The 13,438-nt window shown below is 55.4% G+C and overlaps 1 protein-coding gene across 2 annotated transcripts in view; it reads left to right on the forward strand.

The window, feature by feature from the left end:
• SORCS2 (sortilin related VPS10 domain containing receptor 2) overlaps positions 1–13,438 on the forward strand; it is a 503,745-nt gene that overhangs the window by 402,093 nt on the left and 88,214 nt on the right. For both annotated transcript variants that reach the window (XM_055435186.2, XM_055435187.2), the window contains one exon: positions 6,996–7,160. In XM_055435186.2, the coding sequence (XP_055291161.2) occupies positions 6,996–7,160 (165 nt within the window). The remainder of the gene's footprint in view (positions 1–6,995; positions 7,161–13,438) is intronic.

Consider the following 13,438-nt stretch of genomic DNA (forward strand, 5'->3'; position numbering starts at 1 on the left):
TTTGCAGGCTTCCCACCCAGAGCATCCTGGTGGAGAGAGCTAATCGGTCTGTTTTAACACAGATAGGGGCCATTGGGGAGGCACAGAGGCCGCAGGCCTGGGGAACGTAGCCTCAGGGAGATGAGCCCTGCAGCCCCATGCCCCCCTCGCCTGCAGCGGGCCACAGGGAGCCCTCCCCGCCCATGCTGCGGGCCAGCTTCACGGCAGCTCCTGTCACCCCACGTCACAGTGACTTGTGTTTGCGACGGGCTGGCCCTCCTCTGTGCCCACTGCCCAGGGTCAGGCCTCCCCCAACCCCGTTTCTACTACAAGTCCTAGGCAGGGGAGCAAATCTGGTCTACCGACCCACCGATGTCCAGGCTACTTTGGTGTGGGTGGAGCATATCCAATAAAGCGCATGTCAGTAATGTGGTTGAAAACCAAATCCCCAAGCAGGTGACTCTCTTCAGAAGAAGGGTCCTGTCATTCCCACTCAGCATCGATGGTTCCCCCAAACTCCACCATCACTGCTTCCCCTAGTGAGCTCCTATTCATCCTTCAAGACCCGGCTCAGGTGACACCACCTCCAGGAAGCCCTCGACCCCAGGCCGGGCCTGGGCTGAGGCAAGGGCAGCTCAGGGTACACATTTAGGGAGGCACTCAAACTCGCATGCGCTGGCCTAACTCCCACCCTTTAGAGAACGTGCATGTCACCCTGGGGACAGCTTGTTTGCCTTCGTCCTCGTCTGTCCTGGACCTTCCTGCTGGAAGGGAGCCATGTGCTTCCTACACTGTCCTCACCACCGCCTCGGCGCTGCCTCAGCTCAGGGCCTTGACCCAAGGAGGTGCTTGGTGAACCACGCTTCTTCAGAATAAAACGCCTCGAGAGTGAACCGGCCGTCATCCCAGTCACGCAGTTTGCTTCCTTTATCTCTTCCAGTCGCCTCCGCCGCGGGGACCCCTATCTTCATTTTACCGGGGAGGAAACAGGCACAGAGACATGAAGTGATTTGCCCAAAGTTGCACAGCTCGCAGGAGCAAAGGAGCGGTGAGGCCTGTGCCATGGGCCTCCAGAGCCCGCACTGCCCCTGCGCAGGCAGGCCTCTGTTGCGGCCTCTGTGTTCCACGAGCAGCATGTCCTCCCGGCACTCCGGGGCTGTCTTGGGTGCCTCCATCCTGCGGGGCAGCATCGGAGTGGTGGAGAGCAGGGCTGGGAGGAGTAGGAGGCTGAGGACAGGGCTCTAGTGCGCCTGGTTATTTCCTTGTCGCTTGGTGGGGAGCAGAGGCCAGGTCCGCCAGCGTGCTTGGAGTTGGGCACAGGGCTGAAACAAGCAGGAGCTGCGGCCTAAGGCAGCACCCACCATCACCCAAGGGAGGGCACCTGGGAGTCACTGGGGGCCGTGAAAATGCAGGTCCCGGGGGGCCAAGGCACCACGAGTCTGACAGTCTCCAAGGATGCTGCTACCACTGGTCCTGGAGCTTCTTAACTGAATAGCTTTGGAAAGAGTCCACTCTGTGGGTGTGTGAGCCAAGCCGTCACAGGAGAATCCATGCTTGGTCTGATGCTCTACTGGTCCCATCTTGAGATTCCTGATTCTCTTTGAACAAGGAGCTCCATGTTTGCACCGAGTACGTGGCCTGGCAAATTAGGCCCTGAAATTCAGGCTTCATATGGGCTGGCTGTTAGTCCAGTGAACCTATCAGATTGTTCCCTTTAACTGAGTTGCCTCTGATTTTGAGGCATCCAGCCTTGTGGGCCCCCAGAACCTCACTCGGGTACCACATGTTTTCCCAGAATAGTAAGCAGTGAAAATACACCATTGAAAATAGTCTGGTTCCCAATTTGGAGGAACAATCTGCCAGCCTCCTCTCTGCACGATGCTAATTGATTTGTTTTCTTTGCTCCAATAATCCTTTTCTTGTCAGCGCTTTCTTCTTCCCCCATCTTTCCTGGCTTGTCCCACTCTGAAGCCAAAAATAGCCCATGATCCAGATTGCTGGGCCCCGGGCCAGAATCACTTCCTCAGGTTCCTTTTCCTTCCGCCTGGGTGACACCATGAACAGGGCCTTAGCCATAATTGAGGGCTGTCATGGAGAGGCCACCCTGTGCCCAGGGGCCCCATTCTGTGTTACCAACACCCACCCTCTGGGCTGAATGGCAGGGATGGGCACTGGGTCCTGCCAGGCTGCTCAGCCTCCCCACCAGGAGGGAAAGGCAGACTCACAGAGAGAGCCCTAGGAATGTTAGACTGGGGCAAATGAACTCGTGAGGTGCTGGGGAAGGGGCAGAGGAGCGACGAGAAAAACTCTGTTGAAGGATGTATATCATGGACGTCTTCCTGGAGGAGGTGACCTTCGAAATTAGCTGTGCCGGATGAAGAGGTATTGGAGAAGCACTAGAAAAGAAGGAGGATGTCCCATCATAAAAACAGTCTAAACTCAGGCTGGGGGCACCCGCAAAGCAGGGACACGGAAAATAAATGAGAAGCATTCAGCTTTGTTGAATTTGCCCAGAATTCAGGGCTCAGAAAATTTCAAAAATTTTCATTTTATCACACATGGATTTTGTGACATTTTTTAAAAATCTGGAAATCTGAGTCTTCATTGCCAGTGGTGAGGTCAGGGCGGGGGCGGGGGGTCTCGGTCCAGCTGTGCATTCCCGCCAGAGGGAACTGTATGCAGAGGTGGGAGGAGGCAGTGAACGGTCTCAGCAGGGACCCCCATCTGCTTGTTTGCAGTCCTGATGGCCTCTCTGTCTGAGAACCCCCTTTCCCAGGCTGGGATCAAATTTCCGTTCATTCTTCCAAGCTCATCTGGACGTTGCCTCCTCCCAAAGCCCTCCTTTTGTTCTGCACTTGGATCCAGCATCCCCTGCTCTGCTCCCGTAAACCCTGGGCAACCTAAATGGTTGCGTGATTTAGGTTAAAATCCTGTGGCGCTTAACCATGGAGGAATGGGTGAATGAGTGAGCCGTCCCTGACGTGTGAAATTTTGAGTGCGGAACAGGAATGAGTGAGTGAGACTATGTACGATTTCTGCTCCCCAGGCAACTTAAACATCCCCAGGGATGTTTTCCGCCCAGAGGAGAAGAGCAAGCAAACAGTTCGCTGAGCAGTCACGGAGTGAGCCGGAATTGCTCATTCAAGCAGGCATTGTGCGTTCCTTTAAGTATCCCGCAGGCCTGGGTTGACCCACAGCTCAGGGCCAGGCATGTGCTGGATGCTGGAGGGAGCAAAAGGAGTTCAGTCCCTACCCCTGTGATCAGGGAACACAGAACCTCCCCCACCCCCCGACTCTTTCCCTCAAACCCAGAACCCCAGCATCAGCAAGAGAAAAACAGCAGACAAACCTAAATGGAGACACAATTACAAAACATCCGGCCAGTCCTCCTCAAAACTGCCAAGGTCATCAACAGCAAGGGAAGTCTGAGAAAATGTCACAGCCTAGAGGAGCCCGAGGAGAAGTGAAGGCTAAGTGTCCCGTGGGAACCTGGCACAGGGACAGAGAAAGACATTAGTGGGAGAACGGGTGAAATGTAGCATGTGCTTTAGATACGACCAACGTGTCCATGTTGGGTCCTTCGTTGTGACAAACATATAATGTTGATGTCTGCTGTTAATAATAGAGGAAGCGGGGTGTGCGTTGTGTGGGAATGTCGTGTATTGTCTTTGCAACTTTTCCATCAATCTAAAACTGTTTGGGACTTCCCTAGCAGTCCAGGGGTTACGACTTTGCCTTCCAGTGTAGGGGGTGCAGGTTCAATCCCTGGTTGGGGGGCTAAGATGATCCCACATGCCTGAAACAGAAGCAATATTGTAACAAATTTAACACAGACTGTAAAGATGGTCCACATCAAAAAAGTCTTCCAAAAAATCAAACTTTTCTAAGCTAAAAAGTTTATTTCAAATTAAAAAAAAAATCTTAACCCCACAGCTTAGGACTAACCGCTGTTAATACCCTCTGTGTTCCTTTCCTTTCTCTTTTTTGAAAGCAGAGCTGTAACTGACAAGCAACATTGGTTGCAGGTGTCCAGCATAATAAACTTCGTTTGCGTTGTGAAACGATAACCACAACAATTCTAGGTGAGGCCAGTCCCCATACGCGGTTACAGGATTCTTTTCTGTGATGAGACTTTTAAGATCGACTCTCTTCAGTTCAGTTCAGTTCAGTCGCTCAGTCATGTCCGACTCTCCGCGACCCCATGAATCACAGCACGCCAGGCCTCCCTGTCCATCACCAACTCCCGAGTTCCCTCAAACTCATGTCCATCGAGTCGGTGATGCCATCCAGCCATCTCATCCTCTGTCATCCCTTCTCCTCCTGCCCCCAATCCCTCCCAACATCAGAGTCTTTTCCAGTGAGTCAACTCATCGATGAGGTGGCCAAAGTATTGGAGTTTCAGCTTTAGAGTCAGTCCTTCCAGTGAACACCCAGGATTGATCTCCTTTAGAATGGACTGGCTGGAAGCAACTTTCAAATGTGCAGTAGAGTTTTGTTGGTTATTCTCAGCGCGCTGCAGTCCCTCCCCCAGGGCTTCTTCATCTTATAATCGGATGTTTGTACCTGTCGACCCCATCCACCCATTGTGCCCATCCCCAATCCCCCACCTCTGCTAACACCAGTCTCCTCTCTGTATCTATGAGCTTGTTTTTTTCCCCTTTTCTTTTCAGATTCCACATATAAGTGAGATCACACAGTCTTTGCTTTCTCCATACGACTTACTGCACTTAGCATAATGCCCTCCAAGGCCATCCATGTTGTCACAAACGGCAAGTTTCATTCTTCTTTATGGCTGAGTAATGATCCTTCCACCCTTCTTTCTATGTATTTTCCACTGACGAAATTACACTTACTTTTGTACACCTACCATGACAAAACTATTATGTACTTCCTTACAATCTTGTCAATGGGAAATGTACAGAAACTAAACTTCCTTATAATGTCCTGCTTTTTTTGTGAGTGCATTAGTTCTCTTGTCACTAAACACCATGGAAACATCTGTACATGCTCTCTGGCTCCCCTAAGCAGCTCTGCCACCCCCTCCTATTTTTCCTGCATGTAAACCACGCCATGAAGAACATCTCCGAGCACATGTGTCCACGTTTCAGGGATCAGAGTCACCAAGGAATCAGGCTCCATGCCCCTCTGCTTGCTGGGGGGACAGAAGGCTTTCTGCTGAAGGCGAATGACCTCACCCAGGAGCCCAGTAAGGTTCCCTGGAAAGAAAGAACACACTGATGTATCCCTTGTTCACAAAAAACAGTTTTGTGCAGCTCACTGAGTTATGCTCCACGTGCTTAGCTGTCTTCCAGACGCGTGTCGGGGGCGTCTCATTGTATTTTGCCCTCCCAGGAAAGCTGAGCTCATCTCGGGCCGGGCTAGTCCCACCCAGGCTGCCAGCTCCAGCCCAGCTAAAACCCCATTCTGTGTGGGATCGCCACGGACCCTGGCCTTACCCAGGACGGATCTGTGACCACAGCAGCTTGCCTCCCCTCAGTGTCCCCACCTGCCAAGCAGAGGGGACAGCAACACAATGACAGTCGCCACGCGGAATCGCAATACCGACCGGCTGGTCGCATTCACGTCAGCCCTCCATGGCGGGCTCACACAGTGCCGGGCGCCCTGTCAGTTCCCGTTTCACAGACCAGGGGACTGAGGCACAGGGGGTACTGGTCACACGGACATGGAATTTGAGCTGGGCTATCAGAGATGGGGCATGTGTCCCCAGCCCCTGCGCCACCGACGCACAGCTCATGTGTCACTCCCTCATGGAGCGTTCCCTCAGTCACTCATTCCCTCCCCCACTCATTCCCTCCCTCACTCATCCTGCGTGTGGAACGCCCAGACCCTATGGGGGAGGGGAGGGGGTCAGTAGTGACCTCCACAGACGTCCCCCTGACCCGACAGGGCCCCAGTCCCCGTGCAGGAGGCCTGTTCCATGAAATGGGAGTGTCTTGAGGACAAGTCCCGGGCCCGCAGCAGCCTTGCAGCAGGAGCTCCAACCAGCCTGGGGAGGAAGGCCACCCCAGGCTGTGCGCCGAGGTGGAAAGGGGCACGGGCGGGGCATGGACCTTGCCAGGCAAGGCCCGGCCCCACATGAGGCTGGGAGGGAGGCGGTCAGGAGGGTCCTAGGACCCCCATACGGGAGTCGGCTTCTCCTGGGGCTGTGAAGGGCCATGAAGGTTCTACAAGGTCCGTATGGAGGAGACCCCCCGGCTTCCGAGAAGGGGATGGCTCTTCTGATGAAGCGGGAGGCAGGGCCACGGTGCTGGGGCCGGGGGCAGGACCACGTGGCTCCCAGCGCCTGCACCCTGAGTCCCGGGGCCCCTGGCTCAGCCCATCTGCTGGTCGGCCTTCTCCGGCACCAGGAGCACACTCGTGTCCCTCCGCGGGGCCCTGTCATTCTCCCGGGTGGCCCCAGGGCCGCCCTTTCCTGACCTTTCTGTGATGCGGGGCACACTCCTCACACAAAGCCCGGCAGGGCTTGTACCTGTGGGAAGAGGAACCTGGAGGGAAGGCAAATGTGAAGGGGCCTCGGGGGGTGGGGACTGGGGTGCGCACGGCGGAGGTGCCCCTGGTCCTCTCGGGGGGCGCCTTGCCATCAGTTTCATGCCGGAGTGGAGTCAGGGCACACTCAGATGTATGCATCTCCCGTCATCTCCAGCGGAGGGTGGGCTCCGACTCCATCCCAAACCTCCAGCTAGGACAGACGAGGCAGCCTCCCACACGGCCCCGGCTCCAGGCCTCTTCACAATAAGCCTTCTCCTGGCACTCCCCAGCCCCTGCCCCAGCCCTTGCAGAGCTCCCACTGGACAGGTCAGCAGTGTCCTGGGGCAGCCGTAACAAAGTTCCTCAAACAGGGCTCCAAACCGCAGGAATCTGCTGTCCAGGCTCTGCAGGCAGGAACTCTGGAGTCAGGTGTCCGCTGGGCCGGTTGCCTCTAGGGGCTGTGGGCAGCCGGCTGCAGGCAGTGGCCCCCGGGCATGTAGACGCATCTCCTGACCCGTGTCTTTCAGATCATCCTCGTGAGCTCCTCGCTCAGCGACCGGGACCAGAGCCTGTTCCTCAGTGCAGACGAGGGCGCCACCTTCCAGAAGCAGCTCGTCCCCTTCTCCGTGGAGACGCTCATCTTCCACCCCCGGGAGGAGGACAAGGTGCTGGCCTACACCAAGGAGGGCAAGGTGAGCTGCCCAGGCAGTGCATGAGGACAGGGAGACTTCCCATCACCCGGGACCCAGGAGCCCTGGGCGGCAGGAGCGCTCCCCGGGGCTGGGGTCGGGACCCCGTCACCCCCTGCTTCCCGGGGCTGGGGTTGGGGACCCCACCACCCCCTGATCCCTGGGGCTGGGGTCGGGGATCCCATCACCCCCTGATCCCCGGGGCTGGAGTCAGGGACCCCATCACCCCCTGATCCCCGGGGCTGGGGTCGGGGACCCCATCACCCCTTGCTCCCCAGGGCTGGGGTTGGAGACCCCATCACCCCCTGCTCCCCAGGGCCGAGTGGTCAGGTTCCCCTCAGGAGCTGATGGGTCCAAGTGAGAACCAGTGTGATGGAGGTGAGGTACAGCAGGCTCACGAGATGGTTGACGGACAGTGGATAATTATAAGGACCCTCTACTCTGTCCCCCAGCACACTCTAGCCATGGGACCTCTCTCCACTTCCAGAACATTCCACACACCCTCCTACCCCAGGCCCTTCCCTCCACCTGGAAGCCTCTTCCACCTTCACCAGGAGAGGGAATTGTCCTTCTGACCCCAAACCAGCATCCCCTCCTCTGAGGGCGGTCCAGCAGGGCCGCAGGAGCCCAAGGCACCTTCCCAGGTGACTGAGGAGTGCACGGTGAGGGGCTCTTTCCAGGGCCAGCCTGGGTGCGGTAGGAGACCCCAGGCTGGGAGGGAGCGGGCTGAGGGCCCCTGGAGGAGGGGCCACCCGCCTGGAGGAAAGGCCTGGGTCAGGTTCCTGCAGACACCGTAAGGAATGACCACAAACCTGACAGCTTAAAACAACAGAAGTGTGTCATCCAAAGGCCCCAAATCAGTTTCATGAGGCCAAAGCCAGGGTGCCTGTGGGGTGACTCTCCCCCTGGAGGCTCCAGAGGGGTCTCTCCCTTGCCTCCACCAGCTTCTGGAATTCTGTGGCTGGTGACGAGTCACGCTGAGCTTCAAAGGCAGCATCTTCAACTCTTCCTGCTCCATCTTCACGTTGCCGTGTGTGTGTGTGTGTGTGTGTGTGTGTGTGAGTTCCCTCTGCCCCACCTGGATAATCCAGACCACCCTTCCCATCTAAGCATCTTCACTGAATCGACCGCAAAGTCCTTTTTCAGTCCATCAGGTCCCTTTCACAGCTTCCAGGGATTATGACAGAGATATTTTGAGGGGGACCTTTTCAGCCTTCCCTGATTGCTCAGTTGGTAAAGAGTCCACCTGCAATGCAGGAGACCCTGGTTCCATCCCTGAGTTGGGAAGATCCCCTGGAGAAGGGATAGGCTATCCACTCCAGTATGCTGGCCTGGAGAATCCCATGGACTGTATAGTCCATGGGGTCGCAAAGAGTCAGACACGACTGAGCGACTTTCACTTTCACTTTTCGGCCAACCACCTTGCCCGATAGGAGGCCTGGCGCCCCATTGTGACAAAAGGGCTGAGGAGGAGGCTGGCCCCGGGGAGAGTCACTCAGTCCCGAGAAATTGTGTGTTTGGGCAGTCGGAGTCACGGTGCCCATCTCTCTCCTGTCCTCAGTTTCCTGCGATCTGAATCCCACCAGAAGCCAGGGAGAAGGGGCCTGTGGATGCCGCCTGCGCCGGCCAGCTCCCAGGATTGGAAAAGGCTGGGAAAGGCAGAGCCTGGGTCTGGAGCAGATGGAAGCTATGTGGGTCAGAAGCTTCCTTGGGCGGCCCCAGACCTGCCTGGGACTCACCATTCCACACTCCTCCAGACTCCAGTGACTGTCTTTCTCAGCACTGGTCACAATGCACGATTAAATATGTGTGTCATTATTTGATTATTGTCTGTACCTTACACACACGCTTGCAGTAAGCTCTTTGAGGGTGGGGCTACGCCTGGCCATTTTTTTCACAATTTTATCTCAAGTTCCTGGCTGGAAATATTGAATGAGGAATGGAAGGAAGGGGACGGACGAGTGGATGGATGGATGAAAGGGAGGATGGACGGGAGGATGGATGGGAGGATGGATGGGAGGATGGATGGATGGATGGGAGGATGGATGGGAGGATGGATGGGAGGATGGATGGATGGATGGGAGGATGGATGGGAGGATGGATGGGAGGATGGATGGGAGGATGGATGGATGGATGGGAGGATGGATGGGAGGATGGATGGGAGGATGGATGGATGGATGGGAGGATGGATGGGAGGATGGATGGGAGGATGGATGGGAGGATGGGAGGATGGATGGGAGGATGGATGGATGGATGGGAGGATGGATGGGAGGATGGATGGATGGATGGGAGGATGGATGGGAGGATGGATGGGAGGATGGGAGGATAGATGGGAGGATGGATGGGAGGATGGATGGGAGGATGGATGGGAGGATGGATGGATGGATGGGAGGATGGATGGGAGGATGGATGGGAGGATGGATGGATGGATGGGAGGATGGATGGGAGGATGGATGGGAGGATGGATGGATGGATGGGAGGATGGATGGGAGGATGGATGGGAGGATGGATGGATGGATGGGAGGATGGATGGGAGGATGGATGGGAGGATGGGAGGATGGATGGGAGGATGGATGGGAGGATGGATGGGAGGAAGGATGGGAGGATGGATGGATGGATGGGAGGATGGATAGATGGATGGGAGGATGGATGGGAGGATGGATGGGAGGATGGATGGGAGGATGGGAGGATGGATGGATGGATGGGAGGATGGATGGGAGGATGGATGGATGGATGGGAGGATGGATGGGAGGATGGATGGATGGATGGGAGGATGGATGGGAGGATGGATGGATGGATGGGAGGATGGATGGGAGGATGGATGGATGGATGGGAGGATGGATGGGAGGATGGATGGATGGATGGGAGGATGGATGGGAGGATGGATGGGAGGATGGATGGATGGATGGGAGGATGGATGGGAGGATGGATGGGAGGATGGATGGATGGATGGGAGGATGGATGGGAGGATGGATGGGAGGATGGATGGATGGATGGATGGGAGGATGGATGGGAGGATGGATGGATGGATGGGAGGATGGATGGGAGGATGGATGGATGGATGGGAGGATGGATGGGAGGATGGATGGGAGGATGGATGGATGGATGGGAGGATGGATGGGAGGATGGATGGATGGATGGATGGCAGGATGGATGGGAGGATGGATGGGAGGATGGATGGATGGATGGGAGGATGGATGGGAGGATGGATGGGAGGATGGATGGATGGATGGGAGGATGGATGGGAGGATGGATGGGAGGATGGATGGGAGAATGGATGGATGGATGGGAGGATGGATGGGAGGATGGATGGGAGGATGGATGGATGGATGGGAGGATGGATGGGAGGATGGATGGGAGGATGGGAGGATGGATGGGAGGATGGGAGGATGGATGGGAGGATGGATGGATGGATGGGAGGATGGATGGGAGGATGGATGGGAGGATGGATGGATGGATGGGAGGATGGATGGGAGGATGGATGGATGGATGGATGGCAGGATGGATGGGAAGATGGATGGGAGGATGGTTGGATGGATGGGAGGATGGATGGGAGGATGGATGGATGGATGGGAGGATGGATGGGAGGATGGATGGATGGATGGGAGGATGGATGGGAGGATGGATGGATGGATGGATGGGTGTGTGAGAAGATGGAAGGTGGATGGATGGAAGGATGGACGGTGGATGGAAGGATGGATGCTTGGGGGTGGGTGGATGGTAGATGGTGGGTGGATGGATGGAAGGATGGACGGTGGATGGAAGGATGGATGCATGGGGGTGGATGGATGGTAGATGGTGGGTGGATGGAAGGATGGACGTGTGGGGGTGGATGGATGGTAGATGGTAGGTGGATGGAAGGATGGACGCGTGGGGGTGGATGGATGGTAGATGGTGGGTGGATGGAAGGATGGACGGTGGATGTGAGGATGGATGCATGGGGGGGGTGGATGGCGCAGATGCATTGATGGCAGTTGGATGAACGAATGAATGAATTTCTGCCAGTAGGGACCACCATGGTCAGAGACCTCCAAATGAAGCTTCCTGTCTGGCCTGAGCCATGGCTGTCTACAGGACCTGGCCTCCTTACTGGTCCTCAATTTAGCGTGTCTGCTTTGACCTGGAAGACATCACACCCACTCACACACCGCTGGCCAAAGCAAGTCTCGTGCCAAGACCTGGTCCTCACTGCCTGACTGCAGCTCAGGATGTCCCTGAAACTCCCTGGCCTGGCGGGCTGCCTCTGCTCCGGCCGCTTTCCTGGGCCCGCATGTGCTTTGGGGTATTAACAGCGCTGCTTAGCTTTCCACATAATTAGACGAGCGCGCAATCACAGAGACTTATTTTCCCACAGAAATCTGCTGCGCTGCAATTGCTCTTTAATTTATGTGCCCTGAAAAATTAATGGAGCTGAAATCTCAGCTATTTTCTTTGGTTCTTTTTTGTGACTATCAGGAAAGAAAAAGGGGAGAAGACAAGCTTCGTTGTGGTTGTAAAAGGAATGAGGAATTGGAGGACATCAATAACAGTGACAGCAGGGCTTTCGGCTTTTAGGCTCCATGGTTTAGGAAGCTCGCTAACTCCCCAGAAGCAGGATGGCTGGGGCGGACAACATTGACTTTGATGCCCACAGACCTGGTGTGTCAGGCAGGTGTCTGCTGCTCTAATGCTGAGTAACACACAGCCCCAGAGCGCCATGGCTCCCAGCAGCAAGCTTTCTTTCTCATTCCCGGGTCTGTGAGTCAGCGGGGGTCCTGGCAGGCTTGGCTGGGACTGGCTAGTCGTGGCTTCTGGGCAGGGTTTGGGTCTCTAGTTCTGGAGTCAGTGGTTACTTGCGGACATGCTAGTCTCACTATAGAGGGGCAGAGGAAACCGCATGAGGACATCCATGTGTCTGCTTATACCTGGAAAACATCGCATCCCCTCCCATGGGCAAAGCAAGCCACGTGCCTCTGGCACGTGTCTGGACTGCAGGCTGGACATCAATATCTGGCTCACAGAGGCTTACAGATTTCTACAAAACCAAATGCCTTCCTCTGCTTTCTGCCCGTCCCACCCCGCTCAGATGCATGCCCCTCCTCGAGCAGACAGACCATCTCCCCTGCTCACTCTGCCCTAACGCCCTACTTCTAGCTCCCTCCTTTACTGCATCACTGAAGCTACCCTATTTGGATCTTGGACAGGCTCCCTGGGTGAGACCCGAAGGCAGTGGTTTTTCTTTCAAGGTTCAGCAAATTGCATTAGGCTCCTGGGATCAAAAGGATATCAGAGCCGGACAGCCTGTCCCTCATGTCAGCTTGCTAGGGACCCCTGGTATGACACTGACCAGTCTGTTTCCTTCTGCTTGAACCTCAGACCCACTCGCAGACAGAGCCCTGGGCACTTAACCCCTAAAACATCAATAGACCCACTCTTATGTTTTATTCTGCTTCCTGTCAAGAACCTCCTCACTTCCCAGCACTGTGAGAAATTGGTCTGAGCATGAGACTGCCTTCTAGAAACTTCAGTTCAGTCACTCAGTCGTGTCCGACTCTTTGCAACCCCATGGACTGCAGCACACCAGGCCTCCTTGCCCATCACCAACTCCCAGAGCTTGTTCAAACTCACCGTTCATTGAGTTGGTGATGCCATCCGACCATCTCATCCTCTGTCGTCCCCTTCATCTCCTGCCTTCAATCTTTCCCAGCATCAGGGTCTTTTCAAATGAGTCAGCTCTTCGCATCAGGTGGCCAGAGTATTGGAGTTTCAGCTTCAGCATCCGTCCTTCCAATGAATATTCAGGACTGATTTCCTTTAAGACTGACAACTTAGTAGAGGAGAAAAGACACCTGGGGTGGCCAATCAGGGACGCCTGCCTGGAGGAGGGGGGTTGAACAGGTGCTTAGAGAATGAGTCAGGATGTAAGTTTGCTTTTTATTATAACTTCCGAGCAGCAAAGATGATTGCACAAGAAAAGAAAAATGAGCCCCGGTAATCCTCCAGGGGTTGGTGGTGGGGCAGACAAGAGCTCTCCTAAGAAGGGATGAGGGAGCTCTGCGGTCAGGAGAACAGCTTTGCAAGCAGTGAGAATCTTACAGCTCAGAGTGTGTCCATTTTTGCTCCGACCTTTGTGTGTGACAGGGCTCAGGCAGGAAAGAGACCTCACTCTGGATATTTTAAGTAGAAAAAGGATTTAGGGCAATTGGGTCCTTTCTAAACTGCAGAGAGGCTGAAAGGAGGGCTTCAGACCAGACTCCTGAGGATCCTCCCAGAAGCCTGAGGATCTGGACCAGCAGGGGAAG

This window comes from Moschus berezovskii, chromosome 5, assembly GCF_049115385.1.
Source record: "Moschus berezovskii isolate FMDL1 chromosome 5, NW_MosBer_1.0, whole genome shotgun sequence".
Classification (NCBI taxonomy): domain Eukaryota; kingdom Metazoa; phylum Chordata; class Mammalia; order Artiodactyla; family Moschidae; genus Moschus; species Moschus berezovskii.